The 18,659-nt window shown below is 38.8% G+C and overlaps 1 protein-coding gene across 1 annotated transcript in view; it reads left to right on the top strand.

The window, feature by feature from the left end:
* MUCL1 (mucin like 1) overlaps positions 1-17,515 on the top strand; it is a 109,496-nt gene extending 91,981 nt beyond the window's left edge. Inside the window, exons 2-5 of the mRNA XM_019038054.4 lie at positions 13,647-13,713; positions 14,187-14,228; positions 15,841-16,035; positions 17,324-17,515. Coding sequence (XP_018893599.2) covers positions 13,647-13,713; positions 14,187-14,228; positions 15,841-16,035; positions 17,324-17,373 — 354 coding nt within the window. The 3' untranslated portion in view covers positions 17,374-17,515. The remainder of the gene's footprint in view (positions 1-13,646; positions 13,714-14,186; positions 14,229-15,840; positions 16,036-17,323) is intronic.
* Positions 17,516-18,659: the final 1,144 nt, after the last annotated feature.

Genomic DNA, 18,659 nt, shown 5'->3' with positions numbered 1-18,659 from the left:
CTTGGTTACATTGCTGTTTCTATAAATTATATCATTAAAAATTCTAGTTGTTTGCTGCATATATATATAGATACAATTTAGTTTTGTATATTGACCTTGTAGATAGAAAATGGCTACAGTTAATTTTATTTTTATTTTTAAAATTTATTTACTTTTAATTGACAAAAATTGTTTATGTTTATCACGTACAACATGTTTTGAAATTTATACTGGGGGATTGCTAAATCAAGTTAATTAGCATATGCATTACCTCACATACTTATCTTTTTTTGTAATGAGAACCCTTAAAATATACTCTCAGCAATTTTCAAGGATAATATTTGTCTTTCTGTGCCTGGTTTGTTTCACTAAGCATAATGTCCTCCAGGTTCATCCATGTTGCCATAAATACACAAATACATACATTGTTATAGTCACCATTTTGTACAGTAGATCCTTGAACTTATTCTTCCTGTCTAACTGAAACTTTGTATCTTTGACCAACATCTTATAGTTGATTTTAAATTCTCATTGTTTTTCTGTAGATTGTTTTAGATGTTCTATGAATACAATTGCTTCATCTATAAGTAATTATCTTTTCGTAATTTCTTTCTATTCATCTTTTCTTTTTTTCTACTTCCTGCCTGATTGCCCTGTTTGAATCTCTAGCACATTATCAATATACAGTCATGCACCATGTAACAGTGCTTTGGTCAGCAACAGATTACATACAGGATGGTGGCCCCATAAGATTATAATACCGTGTTTTTATTGTATCTTTTCTATGTTTAGATACGTTTAGACACATAAATATTCCCGCTGTGTTACAATAACCTACAGTATTCAGTGTAGAAACATGCTGTACAGGTTTGCAGCCTAGGAGCAATAGGCTATACTATATAGCTTACGTATGTACTAGGTTATAACATCCACATTTGTGTAAGTACACCCTGGGATGTTTGTGCAATGATGAAATCACCTAATCACCTAATGACGTGTTTCTCAGGATGTATTCCCGTCATTAAATGATGCAGGACTGTAAATGGTATCTATTGTTGTCCCAGGAGAATGCTTTTGATGCTTCAGTCTTTAGTATGATGTTTGCTGTTAATTAAAACAATACTTTTCTATTTATATTTTTGTAAGAGCTTTAAAATAATGAATGGGTATTGAATTTTATCAAATGTTTTTATGCATCAGTTAAGATAATCCTATGATTTTTAAAAATTCTGTTAATTAGATGACTAACTTTGAAAGACAGAATATTGGGGCCCCAAAGATGGTCCACATTTTAATGCCCGAAACCTGCATTTATGTTAGATGGTATGGAAAGGTGTGATTAATGTCGTAGATGAAGTTAAACTTGTTAATTAGCTGAACATATAATGAGCAAGTTATCCTGGATTATTCAGGTAGGCACAGTGTAATTGCAAGGGACTTTTAAATGTGGAAGAGGGAGACAGGAAAGTCAGGGTCAGGGTCATACAGAATGAGACAAACTCAAATAATCATTGCTGCCTCTGAGCTTAGAAAGGGCCCACAAGGCAAGTAATGTGAGCAGCCTCCAGAAACTGTAGAAGGAAAGAAAATGGATTCTTCTATAGAGACTTCAGAAAGAATGCAACCCTTGATTTTGGCCTAGTGAGACCCATTTCAGACTTCTGGACTCCAGAACTGTAAGATAATACATTTATGTTTTTTGAAGGCACTAAGTTGGTGGTAATTTCTTATGCAGAAATACGAAAGTAATACACTGACATTCATTGATTTTCAAATATTGATCCTATCTTGCATTCTTGAAATAAATTGAATTAGGTAATGTCTTAACCTTTTTATTTATCACTGGATTTGGTAATTTATTGTTTATAAATTTTGCTTTTATGGTCATGGTAATGAATGTTTTGTAAATTTTCTTTCTTATATTTTTGAGGCTTTGGCATCAAGGATATACTGGTGTCATCAAATTATATTAGAAGTCTTCCATCATTTTCTCAACATTTGGGAAGCATTTTGATAAGATGAATGTTTTTTCCTTTTCAAATTTTAGGTAGAAAGTCTTGATGAAGCTACCTGGGGCCCCAGATTTTTTTTATTGGGGGATAATGTATTATGAATTTAATTTATTTAATAGATCTATGGTAATGCAAATTAAGGTTTCTTTTAGATAGATTTTTTTGATGCCTTAAGAGGTTGCTGAGGAACAATGCCCTTATGATTCCTAGGAGCTTCATGCTTAACAGGGATGACCCATGACACACATTTATAAAATCCTAAGACAGCCTAAGGATCTGGCTGAAAGGTGACACTGAATTTCTGAGATCTTAGCACAATATCTTTATAAATCTCATCTCTCTCTAGTTGTGATGTGCACCTAAAAGAGAAACTGATGACACTTTTCACATTTTGTCAGGAAATCTCCTTAACTAGATCTAGCAGTTCATTAGGTATATTTTTATGTCTTACCTTTCTTTAGGCAAGAGTTTTGCCAATTTCTCCCAGCCCTTAATAACATCTTACTCAATTTCCTTTAAGCCCTCAACAACAAGCTTTGGTCTTGTCAGGTGTTGGACTATTTTCTCCACATATCTTTTACATCTTCTTTCTTGCAATTTGTCCAAAGCCAAAGCTACATGTTTTATGTTTTTGTTATTACAGCATCCCAATTTTGGTGCCAAATTTTATTTTGATCACTTATTTCTGCAGGAAAAAACCACTGCAAAATATCATGACACTATACAAAAACTATTTTAATAGACTCACAGACACTGTGGGTGAAGAAGCTGGGTAAGGCACTGAAGGAATGTCTTATCTCTTCTTGACTATGTATGGGGCACACTTGGGACTAATTAAATGGCTGGAGGTAGAAATCATTTGGAGGATCCTTCAGACATATTTCTTGCACTTGGTCTCAGATGACATTAAGGTTGAGCTCAGCTGGGACTGTCGGCCAGAATGCCCACACATGGCCTTTCCTTGCAGCTTGAACTGCCTCAGTATGATGGCCTCAAGGTAGTTAACACAATGGAGATGGTTCATCTTCTTAGTCAGATACTTTCATTGGGTATACTTTGTTAAGGAGCTCTCTGCCCAATGCATATAGCAGTCAATGCTATAGCACCAGCTTTTGAGAAAAGGAGGGCCTTTATAGTGAGTTGACTGGCAAGGAGACAGGAGGTAACACTCAAATTTGTCTCCCCGAGCTGTGGTCTTGGGGCAGGTTTTACAGGCAGAGAATAACAATGAGAGAGATAGGAAAATGCAACAAGATGTGATCTGATTGGATAATGCAAAGAGGTGATGACGGTTTCCTGTCTCTTAAGTCTGTTCTGCAACAAAACAAGGCACCCTTCACTTCATAATTTGGTCCCCATTCTCAAACCAAGTACTTAGATTCTGCTTGTGGTTGACTTTTTTGTTCCAGCTGACTCTGGGGTTACCAGTAGGGTACACTTGGTTCATCTGGGCATGCTCAGGTTATGTGACCTGCAACTTGACGGCCATTGCACCCAAAAACAACTCATCATTTGGTTACATTTTGTTACTGACAAAGTGAACTGGACTGGACTGGTTCTGCTGTTATAATTTCTGTACTGCTAAATATTTAGTGTATGTTTTAGCCAAAATTTTCTTACATACCTACAGTACAGTTTTCAATTTTAGTAAATTTAACATGGGTGCAATGTGTTCTTTCTCCTCTAAAAGTGTTTCTGATGTTATTTTTGATCCAGTGAGTTTCCTTATAAAACTGTTTTTCTCCAGTACACAATCAGGTTCAAGATAATGTACTGCATTTAATTGCCTCATCTCTTTTGTTTCCTTTATTCTGCAAAAAAAAAAAAACCTTGTAGTTTTTTTATGTTTTAAGGCATTGACAAATTCAGGAATACTTTTTTTTAAATAAACAAAATATTCCTCATTAGGGGTTTGTTGGATGATTTCTCACAATTTGATTTAGGTTTTGCTTTCCCGCCCAGGCAAAAACTACCAGAATGATCAAGAAACTTGACTAAGTTTCTGAATAAATATTTCACAGTGTACAAAGTAAACATCCAGCAAGTGTGATGGTCAAAGACTGACAATGCAAATGTTAGGGTAGACGGAGTTTAGCTAGAGGAAGAGTCTCCTTTAAGTGTATCAAGGTCAGTCTGGCACTCTATTTGAATGATAGTGCTCCAAAGTGTCAGGAAGGAGGCTTGCAAGTGTTGTCAATGCCCAGAAGGGTCAAGTGATGATCAAAGACTGACAGGGTGAGTGCAATGGTAGAGAGAGGTAAGGGGAGAAAGAAGGAGGCTCTCTTAAGTATTCTAGGGTGAGGCTGATACTGTATTTGAAATGGTATTTCCTCAAGGTGTTAGGGAGAAGATTCACAGACTGTAATTATTTCAGATTTTCATATAGGGAATTGTGGAAGCCTGCAAATATTGCACAGTCTACAACATTTATTTAAATAAAATAAAGGCAATGTGTTAGCAAAGCTTAAGATGGGGTAAAAGATGATCTGACTGATAGGTAAACTGAGTATGAGAAAGACATTCAGAGAGACAGAGAGACATTTAGAGAGAAAGAGTAAGAGCTGCGAATTCATAAAAAGGAAAAGAATGCAACAAATAATATAGGAGGAAGAAAGAGTGCGATAGTTCTCAGAAAGACAGAAGAAGAGTGAAGTGATGATGATACAGGAGTGGGGCAGGGAAATGCTGGGTAGAGAACAGCAGTGTCCCTGGTGAGGGCTCCACCCTTGGGCCTGTGCCCACAGATCTAAATGAGAACAGGCACTCCTGTTTTCACACCCAAAGGTTGCATTTTCCAAGACTGCTCTGGCCCACTACACCCCACATCTTGTGTCCATGTAAACACCAGACCTTAGAGGGCACAGACAAATCAACTGAATGTTGAGAGGAGCAGAGGAACAGACCAACACACACCAGCAGAGACCAGTAGATCGGCAGACCAGTGATGGTGGAACTGCGGCAGAGAAAGAGGGAAGGGATATCTGGATGCCGAGGGGAATTAGGTGGGGGTGGGGCGAGGCAGTCAGAGAAGAGTCTGGCCGCTGGGCGGCCCGACTCCAGGGGAAGACCACCTTCCCACTCCACCCTCCCCTTCGGCTCACCATCCATCTCACTGGGAGCCACCTTCACCACTCAATAAAACCTTGCACCTGTCCTTCGAGCCCATATGTGATCCAGTTTTTCCGGTACACTGGGCGAGAGCTTGGGATACAGAAAATGGTCACACTGGCCCTCTACGCTTGCCATAGGCGGAGGGTCCATTGAGCTGGTTAACACAAGCCGTCTGCAGATGGCAAAACTGAAAAAGCACACTGTAACACACACCCTCTTGGGCTTCAGGAGTCACAGACACCCATCCCTAGATGCTGCCATGGGGCTAGATCCCAAAAGTGCTCCCCATGGCCTCTGCACCTGCCCGTCTGCATGTTCCTCCTAGGGGTTTGACTACTAGGGCAACTGAAGGAGCGAGCCACATCCCTGTGGCATGACCTGCGAAGGGGATCAGGGAACTCTCCCATTTCAATAATAGTTGAAAATATCATTCTTCTGATTGTTTCACTTCATGGGAGAGTATTTTGTGGTTTGTTCCCGGGTTTCCAGCTTGGGGCAGCCCTTCAACATTAGTGGGAGAAAGATAGGGCAATGATAGGAAATGAGTATATAGCAGTGAGTGGGATGAGCCAAGACTGGGGAAACAATGAGAAGTAGGAGAAAGACTGGAAGTTCTTTTACTTAACTGCAAAGAGCCAGTGGTAGAGAGAATTTGTGTTTAAGAAAGATCTTTCCTGGTGGTAAAATAATGAATCAGGACACACAGAGCTCTGGAAAGAACTTCCCTTGCTTTTCATCATAGGAAGTGCCTGTGAGGTTTATTAGGGTAACTGAATAATGACTATGCTCACTTGTGTGGGTAACTTGTACTTTCAGCTTTAGGTGTATGCTGTTTTTCCTGTGTAACTGTTTATTTCCAGATTTCTGGGACTATAGGATCTTCCAGGCAATAAAACATTCCTGTACCTAAACACTATTTGAGTTTTATTTAGTTAATTCTGTTTGTGGTTTTCCTGCCTGCCTACCCTTTCACAGCCTGAGGTTCTGCCTTCCAAGATGTCATCCACATCCTGCTTAGTCCTTTTCATAGACCTACGCTCCCTCCTGAATACTTTATGAAAAGCCATCCATTTTTGTCTCATGCTTATCATATGAATTTGTCTTGCTTCTTTCAGCCTGTCTGCCTTCCTTCCCTCCTTCTTTCTTTTCCTCTAGTTAACTCTCATATATCAAGAAGTAACCAAGTGCTGGGCACTCTTCTAAGTATTGTGAAATAGTGTTGAGCAACGAACCTATTTTTCTCTCTGTCTCTTAGAGTTTATTTACTGAGAGGGAGGCAGAAAACTGACAAGCAAAGAGCAAAGAAAGGCCGGGCACAGTGGCTCACGCCTGTAATCCCTGCACTTTGGGAGGATGAGGCAGGTGGATCGTCTGAGGTCAGGAGTTCAAGACCAGCCTGACCAACATGGTGAAACTCCGTCTCTACTAAAGATACAAAATTAGCCGGTCTTGGTGGTGCATGCCTGTACTCCCAGCTACTTGGGAGGCTAAGGCAGGAGAATTGCTTGAACCCAGGAGGCAGAGGTTGCAGTGAGCCAAGATCACGCCATTGCACTCCAGCATGGGCATCAAGAGTGAAACTCCATCTCAACAAAACAAAACAACAAAACAAAACACAAAAAGCAAAGAAAGAAAGAGACAAGCAAATATCAGGCAATAATGGGTATTATGATAAGAACAGAATCAAATTATGTAATGATAATTTTGGGGATTACTTTAGTTTGGAAGCCATCGAAGGTTGCCTGAAGATGTATTTAATTTGAGATTGAATGGCAATAAAGTACGACAGAAGTTACGGGTCATGCATTGAAGAAACATGCTGTGTCTATAGATCATGCTTGGGGCATGCATTCAGATTTCTAATGCTAGACAGTCACTGCACAGCCCTGTGTATGCCCCAGCTCCCTTGGCATGATCACAGGATGAGATCTTACCTTTGGTACTAACAGCAAATCCTATTTCATCTCCCATCATCCTAGGACTTCCCTTCATTTCAATTCTTTTTTTTTATTTTAATAAATGCAGTATCTGAACCCATTGTTAGTCTGTGTCTAGTTAATTCTTGTTTTGCTGAAACTCAGCTGTGTGTCCTTGATGATCCCAGGCCACGGCTGCTGCAGGTTCTTCCAATTTCTCTGTGGTATATGGTGAGGAGTGAGGAGTCTGGTTTTGGACCAAGTTCCTGATGCTCCCTGAAGACCTCTCTTCAGGTTGGGGCTTCTGTGGTGCTTTCTCTAAGAGCCTGTCTCCCTTTGTGATATGCTCTACATTAGAGTGTGCAGTAATGATTAGGGCAGGTTTGTGATCCTTGAGTAAATCTGGGGATTAATAATAGATATGATTTTTGTGTGGAGGAATATTAAGTTATCACAGTTATAAGATGACCCAGCTGTGTGTTTTTCAAATTGTTTAATGTAGAAATTATAATGAAAACGGCAGTTCCACTTAATTTAAAAGCTCTAATCGTATATTGTGAATAAAATTAAAATGTATTAGATTGGAAAACTTTTTTATTTCTATAAAAGATAATAAGTTAATATTTCGTATATACTCAGAATCCTTAAAGGGATAAACACAGGAAATGCAATAGATAAAAAGATTAGAATATGTAAATCATGGAAGAGGAAATTCAAGTTGTCAGTAAGCCCAAACTTACTGCATTCAGGGAAATGCAAGTTAACATAACAAATATTGCTTCTGGCATAACAGTCCAGCAAAATTCAACTGAGACAACCTTTACTACTTGCAGAAATGGTCATAAAAATATGCTCTGATATTTGTTCTTGTTATTTTAATTTTTAGAACTCTTTGAGAAAGCTGTTGGTAATACATATTAAATTAAGTGTATACATATATTGTGAGTAAAAAACCTCTGAACATTTATAAAATAGAGACTTTGTACATAAGGGTACATTAAAAAGTATATCAGTGGGTTCACGATTTGATAATAGCAAAAGAATACAAATGACCTGAATTCCTGTAAGCAGGTAATGCTAGAATAAATTATGACATAATCAAGCTACTGAAAGGAAAGATACAGATATATAGGGACTGAGTTAGAGTTCTAAGAAGTAGTGTTGAGTGCAAAAAGAAGAAAGAATGGTTTATAATTTAAGGCCATTTTGTACAGCATTTTAAAAGAATTTGTGTACAAACACAAATATATGGTCACTTGCATCTACATATATTTGCCTATTATAATAGGAATATGGGGAAATTTATTTAAAATTTGCTTTTTGGTATTGATGATAGCAGTGTATGAAATATTAGCCATAAAGGAGTAGGAATAAATAACTACATATAAGTTCATATATGCATAAAATTTTCACAAATATATAATTACCAAGTAAAAATGGCAGTTATCTCATTGTTTTGGCCCATCTAGAGACTTTTACTTTCTTATGTATACTTCTATTTTAATTTTTATAAAAAATGCAAAAATAATCTTGTAATGGGAAATAGAAGTAGTAAAAAGTTTTGGAGCTATGTCATCCATTGAATTTCACTCTTAAAATTACATATCTACTAGTATATAGTATATACATATAGAGAGAGATAAAGTTTGGTTATACATACGATATATGATTTTATATAGAATATATTGTGTAATATTTGACAGATGTTACACAATGTAGATATTAGAAAGATCTCAGTTTAATTTTAACATAACATGCCCTATATATAATGCTGTTCATTTTAATGAACAAATTTGGTGTTAGATCTGAGTATATTTTATATACTCACATATGATACTTTATGCTTGAATTTTAGATCCCTCTTAAAGTGATAATATTAAAAACCTACAATTTGAAGCATTATAATATTATCAAAATCTAATAACTTCAGAAAAATAAAGCCTCAAAACTGTTGTAGGCCCCACGGGGCTCCCCTACACCCTGAGCCTTCATGTCCTCTGCACACTCAGGCCACTGGTTGCAGATTGTCTGCTTCCCCAGCAACTGCAGACCAGCTTCAGCTTGGGCAAACAAGCACTGTTCTCTGCCACCCAGAGGGCTGCTTCTCCAATAAGTTCTGAATATGAGCTTCAGGGAGGAGGGCTCTTTATTGTTGTCCTTCCTTGGATATTCTCCCTCAACCCTAGGGTTTCATAAAACTTCCTTATAACTACTCATTTTTTTTATTATTATACTTTAAGTTTTGGGTACATGTGCACAACGTGCAGGTTTGTTACATATGTATACATGTGCCATGTTGGTGTGCTGCACCCATTAACTCGTCATTTACATTAGGTATATCTCCTAATGCTATCCCTCCCCCCTCCCCCCACCCCACCACAGGCCCCGGTGTGTGATGTTCCCCTTCCTGTGTCCATGTGTTCTCATTGTTCAGTTGCCACCTATGAGTGAGAATATGCGGTGTTTGGTTTTTTGTCCTTGCGATGGTTTGCCGAGAATGATGGTTTCCAGCTTCATCCATGTCCCTACAAAGGACATGAACTCATCATTTTTTATGGCTACATAGTATTCCATGGTGTATACGTGCCACATTTTCTTAATCCAGTCTATCATTGTTGGACATTTGGGTTGGTTCCAAGTCTTTGCTATTGTGAATAGTACCGCAATAAACATACGTGTGCATGTGTCTTTATAGCAGCATGATTTATAATCCTTTGGGTATATGCCCAGTAATGGGATGGCTGGGTCAAATGGTATTTCTAGTTCTAGATCCTTGAGGAATCACCACACTGACTTCCACAATGGTTGAACTAGTTTACAGTCCCACCAACAGTGTAAAAGTGTTCCTATTTCTCCACATCCTCTCCAGTACCTGTTGTTTCCTGACTTTTTAATGATCGCCATTCTAACTGGTGTGAGATGGTATCTCATTGTGGTTTTTATTTGCATTTCTCTGATGGCCAGTGATGATGAGCATTTTTTCATGTGTCTATTGGCTGCATAAATGTCTTCTTTTGAGAAGTGTCTGTTCATATCCTTCACCCACTTGTTGATGGGGTTGTTTGATTTTTTCTTGTAAATTTGTTTGAGTTCATTGTAGATTCTGGATATTAGCCCTTTGTCAGATGGATAGATTGCAAAAATTTTCTCCCATTCTGTAAGTTGCCTGTTCACTCGGATGGTAGTTTCTTTTGCTGTGCAGAAGCTCTTTAGTTTAATTACATCCCATTTGTCAATTTTGGTTTTGTTGCCATTGCTTTTGGTGTTTTGGACATGAAGTCCTTGCCCATGCCTATGTCCTGAATGGTATTGCCTAGGTTTTCTTCTAGGATTTTTATGGTTTTAGGTCTAACATGTAAGTCTTTAAATCATCTTGAATTAATCTCTGGGATGCAAGGCTGTTTAACATATGCAAATCAATACACGTAATCCAGCATATAAACAGAACCAAAGACGAAAACCACATGATTATCTCAATAGATGCAGAAAAGGCCTTTGACAAAATTCAACAACCTTCATGCTAAAAACTCTCAATAAATTAGGTATTGATGGGATGTATCTCAAAATAATTAGAGCTATCTATGACAAACCCACAGCCAATATCATACTGAATGGGCAAAAACTGGAAGCATTCCCTTTGAAAACTGGCACAAGACAGGGATGCCCTCTTTCACCACTCCTATTCAACATAGTGTTGGAAGTTCTGGCCAGGGCAATCAGGCAGGGGAAGGAAATAAAGGGTATTCAATTAGGAAAAGAGGAAGTCAAATTGTCCTTGTTTGCAGATGACATGATTGTATATCTAGAAAACCCCATCGTCTCAGCCCAAAATCTCCTTAAGCTGATAAGCAACTTCAGCAAAGTCTCAGGATACCAAAATCAATGTGCAAAAATCACAACCATTCTAATACACCAACAACAGACAGAGAGCCAAATCATGAGTGAACTCCCATTCACAATTGCTTCAAAGAGAATAAAATACCTAGGAATCCAACTTACAAGGGATGTGAAGGACCTCTCCAAAGAGAACTACAAACCACTGCTCAACGAAATAAAAGAGGATACAAGCAAATGGAAGAACATTCCATCCTCATCGGTAGGAAGAATCAATATCGTGAAAATGGCCATACTGCCCAAGGTAATTTATAGATTCAATGCCATCCCCATCAAGCTACCAATGACTTTCTTCACAGAATTGGAAAAAACTACTTTAAAGTTCATATGGAAGCAAAAAAGAGCCCACATTGCCAAATCAATCCTAAGCCAAAAGAACAAAGCTGGAGGCATCACGCTACCTGACTTCAAACTATACTACAAGGCTACAGTAACCAAAACAGCATGGTACTAGTACCAAAACAGAGTTATAGACCAATGGAACAGAACAGAGCCCTCAGAAATAATGCCACACATCTACAACCATCTGATCTTTGAGAAACCTGACAAAAACAAGCAATGGGGAAAGGATTCCCTATTTAATAAATGGTGCTGGGAAATCTGGCTAGCCATATGTAGAAAGCTGAAACTGGATCCCTTCCTTACACCTTATACAAAAATTCATTCAAGATGAAAAACTACTCATTTATCAAACTTTAGAAATTCTTTGTATCACACTTTTCCTGTTTAATCCACTGTGCGGTTTTGATCTCTTAAGGGGACCCTAACTGATACATATGTTTAATCTTTTTTTCTTAGCAAGCCAGTCATTGTCTTAAGTCTGTGTGGTGGGTCTCTGCCTCTGTGGAGGGACACAGTGGGCTCTCAATAAGTAACCATGTCCTAGAAGACCCTTCAATTTGTGTCAGTGTTGTTGGGAGGCCTTACAAGGGTGACTGTAGGGCTTATTCCCTACGGGGTATAATCAGATAGTATCTGTCTTTTAAGTCTTCCTTCCTTCTTTGTCTCTTTTAAATATTTCTCTCTTTCACTTTTCCTTCAGAATATGTGTTTTTTTCTTAGCGTTATTTATGCTAATCTCTCACCATATTATGACAACTCTGTGCCTCATGGCAGATATGAGTTTACCCAGGATGAGGACACTGACTTGTCTTTCCGAGGTTGAAGACCACTCCCTCAGGAATTTCCTCTGCCTTTCGTCATTCACCTGATGGGGACCCCTTAGCATGTTTGGGGGAGTAGACTGGTTGCTGTTATCAGACAGACTCTCCAATAAAAGGAGAAATAGATGTTCAGTGCTGTTCCAGATTACAGAGATCCTTCCAATGAGGGTATGACCCCAAAAGGCATACTTTGTATGAACAAGAAGAACTTTAAAGCTAGGGAAATCTTTAAAATGTAGAGAATTCCCTATGATTCTGGGTATTCCAAATGTTCATCACCCCTCTTTGAGGCCTCAGTTGGGTCCAGCACTTGATTGTGCTGTAAATGTGGATTGTTTTCCTCCCTTGCTGTCTTTACTTAGCAGCTTGGCTCCATTATGACAAAGGGCAAGTAGATTGATGGAACTTGGGGCAGTGCTGGGCCCTACTCAACAACTGCAGAGAAGTCTGGATGACCATATTCTACATGCACTCACCATTGCTTTCCTTCAGACTGACCATTTCCTTTCCGTTGCATTATCCAAATATACCACGTTGTTGATTCCTCAGCTCCTTAAGATTCTGTTCAAATATCACCTATTCAGTAATGCCTTTTTTGGTCACCTTATATAAAATTGCTTCCCATTTTCCATCTCTAAACTCTACTTTCTTCTTTCCTGCCTTCTTTTTTTATTAGGCCTTATCACCTCACACATAATACATTGTGTTTTCTTTTTCTTTACTTTTTTAGTGTATGAATTCCTGCAAAACCATGTATTAAATAAAATTTTTGTGTGCTTTGTTCGCTGTTATTTTTCTAACATCTAGCATTGTGTCTGGCACACAATAATGCTCAATGAATGTTTTTTGAATGAAAAAATTGATTAAATGGATGCATGAATTAACAAATGTTAGTTTATTCTGTATACTTACTCCTTGATTTTGAATTTTTACACAATGCTTGCTAAATCCAGTAAGGTCATAGTTCGTTCTTTAGATCATTCAGTGTTGGACTCACTCTGCACCAGTGTCAGATAACCTAATTACATGTTCAGGAGAGAGGCCATGACTCGAAGAATGCACAGCCTGAGTTACACAGGATGGTCTTTGGATCAGGCTGCTCTACCCCGATTATTCCCCTAGGGGGAGACAGAGGTCTAAGCACTCTGTAAGTGTATGACTCCTAGAATCTATGAAAAGAGCACTGCAGATTTCAGGAAGGCTGGTTATGGGGCATCTCCAACCTGTCAGAGGAGCTGGTAATTATGGAGACACTATACCCTACATGTAAGAGGATGCCTGGAAGAGAAGTTGCCTGGAGCATATTTAATATGAGAGACTCGAATTGAAACGTGTTTAGCCAGAACCAATGATTTGAATTCACAACCTTTCCAAAGGGCCCCTGGCTGTGTTGTTGATTCTCCAGTGGTTTGTGTCCCAACGTTTCCTGGCATTACCTAACCTGGATTCTGGTTGACAGCTTCTGATTGGTGCCCTCTGCATATATATTGTCAGGATGTGGAATCCTGAAGTCAGCGCCTTGCCTTCTCTTAGGCTTTGAAGCATTTTTGTCTGTGCTCCCTGATCTTCAGGTCACCACCATGAAGTTCTTAGCAGTCCTGGTGCTCTTGGGAGTTTCCATCTTTCTGGTCTCTGCCCGTAAGTAAAGATTCTTACCTGAACATGTTTTGTGGGAATATACATAAAATATCTCCTCTAAAGATGTGGGCTTATGGTTGCTTAGAATGTGCTTTTTTACCTCTCCTAACTTGTTCTATCACCATTTTGACTGACCGTTCAAGATGGAGATGGTTATCCTTAGGCTCTTCTTAATTCAGTCAGATCTTAATTCAATAATACCTTGGAACCCAAGTTTATTGTTACTGTTAGTAAAATATGTTCAAGAAGGTAATCAGAGGTTTATTTCAGGAAAGGAAAAATGACCACATATTAGGTTTTTATTGGTTTTCATGGGTTTTATCTTATCTGTGCACTTGTTCTTCCTCAACTGGTACACCAAGGACTGAGGGTCTCCCATTGTAAAGTCTGGAATATTGCCCATATTCTCTCTTACCTCCATCCTCCAAACTGGTATTCAGCTAACATCTTAATTTTTCCTTCTTCTCTTTCAGAGAGTCCGACAACAGCTGCTCCAGCTGACACGTATCCAGCTAGTGAGTCTGCACTTGAATGTCATCTCTTTCCTGCAATAGCCATTTTCCACTTCCAGCCTCATGTCAAACAGCCAGTTTCCATGTGCATAGTCTTTGTTATAAGGAATCCTAAGTAAAAGTCTGTGAAAGCTATATTCCTGATTTTAAAATTCACCACAAACATAGTGAATCTGCTTATTTCTTATACATTCTTAGAATATATGAAATCTAGGCCATAGACTTATACAAATGTGGACTTATTATTCATTGTTTTTCAGCATAAGGCACAAGAGCATGAGGTCTGATGTTGTAGCCTGAGAATTTTTGAGAGATGCCTCTAATAAATGGAAGGACTGAATATATAGCCAGTGTCAAAAAGAGACCAGTGGGTCTCAGAATTTGAAGTGATATGAAAATAAGTCCATTTGGATCACAAGTGAGGGAGGTGTGTGGGATGTGGAGTGCACGGGTCAGGTCTAAGCTTTACTCTTTGTAATGGTCTATATTCCTTATTCCCAGGCTGATGTTTGTTTCCCTTCTCTAACCTGAAAACGAAGGTGGTAGACCAAAGCCTTTAGTCATTCTTGGGCTTCTCCCAAAGTGTTCTTCACATTCTGTACTGTGTGTGTGTTGTGCCCATGCACAAGTTAAGGAGGTCTGTCTTTATCCTTCACATCTTGGGAATTTGCATCCTTTGGTCACAAGGGCATTAGCTTTAGCCAGACCTCACATATATTTTTCCTGCCATGTGAGGCCCCATTTAAAAAATATTTTCTCTCTTAAATAAAGCCTGAGACAGCATGGATAGAGTGTGGGTTTGGAGGTGGAGCTACTTATTTGCTGAGGTGAGTCTAACTCACAAATGTGGGGCCTGAGTCTTGATCCTTATCAATAGCTCTGGTGTAAGGTCTAGAGAAAGAGAGATAATTTTCAAAACTCTTACCCAGTCCCCTTTGTACATATAGTAATTGATGGGGAATTTTTTTACTATCAGAAGTGTACTAATTTCTCCTGTTATATCTAATGTGGCTCTCACAATTACCTCTCTAATAAACAGAGTCCAAGCTGCCACAGAGGGTGAGACAAATATGGCTCTTTTCATTCTAGAACCTGATAGAAGATATCTTACTGCACTCTAAGACAGGAGATGTGACTCTAAGATGAGATACATCTTCTTAGTCTGCCTCCTCTTTCCCTCTAGAGTTCATCCCTTTACTCATCCTCATTCATGCTACATTGGAATGTATGCTGTCTTAGGTTATTCTGTGGGAAGGCATCAGAATATCAGGCTACTAGAGATTTCCTTATTGCTTCTGAGCAGTAGTCCCTGTGAATAAGAACACTCGTGGCCTTGGTCTTTTGTGCTCATACCTGGGACAAAGTACTTGCTTGTCTCTTTAATCAGTGTCATTGCCCTTGGAGGGAAATCCCAAATTCTTTCTGTCCCAGCAAAGACAAGACAGGGAAGGATGAAGCACAAGGAAAGTGGACAGGTAGGCTAAAGGTAAGACAGAACTGATGACAGATTTGCAGAGATGAATTCAGGATGAGGAATGTATGTCTACCCCTGGGTGGGATAAATTTTGTTCCAGAAGGAGTCAGTCTCACCTAGAGCTTTTCCTTCTAATTTCAGCTGGTCCTGCTGATGATGAAGCCCCTGATGCTGAAACCACTGCTGCTGCAACCACTGCGACCACCACTGCTGCAACCACTGCGACCACCACTGCTGCAACCACTGCGACCACCACTGCTGCAACCACTGCGACCACTGCTGCTCCTACCACTGCAACCACCGCTGCTTCTACCACTGCTCGGAAAGACATTCCAGGTAGCAAGACTCCTCCATCTGTGTGCTTCCTTTATGTGGCTCCTTGATTCCTTGGGTTCTCTATTCTCACAGAGACTCTGTTTCTGAGGTCAGGGAGAACTCTTCTTTACATTGTTCTCTAAATCCTTGTAGTTTCTAAGTCAAGTCAACAGATAAATATCAGAGGAGTCAGGAGGTTACCTGACTCCTAGGTTACCAATATTACCTGAATGGATCTTGAAATATTGGCATTTATTAAGGAAAACTCTTCCTTAGTAGAAACATCATTGGAAAGACCAAAATAAGTGTCTCCATGAAGCTAGGTAACCGCTTATTATTATTATTTTTTTAAATCAGGTAGTGTGTGTGTGTGTGTGTGTGTGTGTTTAAATCAGCCAATTTAAAAATCAGGTAATCAAGTAAAATCTTTGTTTCCTTTAGAGAATTTTCCCGAAATAGAAAATAGCTTAACAATGAATGATTTTACAATCTTTCTTGAGGCAGATTATTTTGAGTGCTATTCAGGGTATTTCTGGGGTTTTGGACATTCATTGAGGATCAAGGTACATTCTTCCTATTCTGGGTTCACTTTTTCTTGACCTTTAACTTTCACGTAGTGTTGATTACAACATTTATTCAATCGGAACATATGCCAGGAACTGTGTCATAAAATTTACATATATATTATAATTTAAATATCACAGTCATTCTATGAAATAAACATTTTAAAGATGAGGAAATGGAAGAGTTGCAATGAGAAACTTTCCTTTGAGCACACAGGCAGAAAGAAAAAGGAAATTGCACTCAAACAAATGGAGAGTTACAATGAGAAACTTTCCTTTGAGCACACGGGCAGAAGGAAAAAGGATTCAAATTACACCCATACAATCAAAGTCCCTAAGAAATTTTCTTCAAATATTGCTTTATACTTTTTCATGTCTGAATCAGTGCTTGGAACTCTGTCAATAATCTGTAAAGTAGACTGTGAGTGAGAAAATGGCTTTTCTCTCTTACCAGAAGAAGGCAGGATCTCTGTGCCATGTTATAGGAAAACTCATACGTATTGACTTTCTTCTAGTTCTCTCTAAAGTTCCAACCTACCTGGGCTTCCGTCTAGGGCTATATTTCCAAAATCTTTAAGGACAGAAATTGGTTGTTTATCTTCCCGTAATTACAATCCCATGTTCCTTTCGAATCCCCTGAGTTTAGTTGACATTTGACACTTGTTAGTTCCCTCAGATTCTGAAGAATAAATCCACATTCTTCATCCTTTGTCGAAGCCCCTTGACAATATGTTTTTCTCTTGCAGTTTTACCCAAGTGGATTGGGGATCTCCTGAATGGTAGAGTGTGTCCCTGAGATGGAATCAGCTTGAGTCTTCTGCAATTGGTCACAACTATTCATGCTTCCTGTGATTTCATCCAACTACTTACCTTGCCTACGATATCCCCTTTATCTCTAATCAGTTTATTTTCTTTCAAATAAAAAATAACTATGAGCAACATAAAAATGGTATTTCTTAAGGGCTATGGGGTGGTTGTCCAGTGTTTAGACAATCCAAGTGACAGACACTTCAGATTTTACCTAATACTTCCTTGTGCTCCTACTAATAACTAGATTTCCTATTTATTTCAGTTTCTTTTTTAAATAAGACACTAGTTTTGGGCATAATACTAAGGACTAGAGATTTCTCTAATATGGATAGACTGATCAATACTTACTAGGTACAAATGTTCAGTTTGATTCTGCCAAACTCTCCTATCAACTGACAGAATTTTTTTCTTACCCGTAATGACTTAGCATGTGTGGTAAGAAAGAAGAAAGGAACTCCTGGCATCTGGGTACTGGTTTGACACAGCCAAGTTTCAGAGTTGTTAGAAGGTGACTGGATGCTCACAGTTAGGCAATGGTGTTTTCCTGTTGGACACAATCTCACAAAATACCAGCATCAGACAAGGCCATTCAGTGACTGATGAATTGAGAGTAAAAAGAAAAACCAATGCATATTTTTTTAAGCACAGACAAAACCGGAGTTAGTGTGCAAACCATAGAATACTAAACATTCCTCTCTCTCATTCAGTGGTTGCTGCTTCATTATGAATTATAGGTTAAGCTTCACTGTAGTCTGCCCTCCTTTTAGATACTGTTTATCAACACACCTAATCTTAGCATTATTTGTGTTTGCTGACAGCATCCAATCCAGAGGTTAGCCTCACTTCCCTGATCACTCCCTCAAATCTCCTGACTCAAGCCCAAATCCTAAAATACTCTTTTCTAACACCCTGACAATAAGACACCTCTCTCAGTTCCCCATGGTGTGTGCTGTCTCCCATTGAAACAAGTAAGAAATCCAACTTTTTCAATCCAGATGTGCTCCTGGTTGTCACTGGCTAGAGGACTTTGACACCTGAATGCATAATTGGGATGACTATTATATATGAATAAGACATGGTATGTTGGTTTTTTTCACTGACTTGGTTATGATCAGATTCATCACTGGAACCTTGGACATCTCACTTAGGACTCTAATTGTGTACCTTTGAAGGCTTCGTCTTCACTCCCGACTGATTGATCACGGATCCATTGGTGGGTCAGACTCTTGAAGCATTACTCTGGATGATGTTGATAATCAGTGAGGACAGATT

This window comes from Gorilla gorilla, chromosome 10, assembly GCF_029281585.2.
Source record: "Gorilla gorilla gorilla isolate KB3781 chromosome 10, NHGRI_mGorGor1-v2.1_pri, whole genome shotgun sequence".
NCBI lineage: Eukaryota > Metazoa > Chordata > Mammalia > Primates > Hominidae > Gorilla > Gorilla gorilla.
The sequence above is the reverse complement of the archived record's forward strand: the minus strand, read 5'-3'. Positions and strand labels throughout refer to the sequence as shown.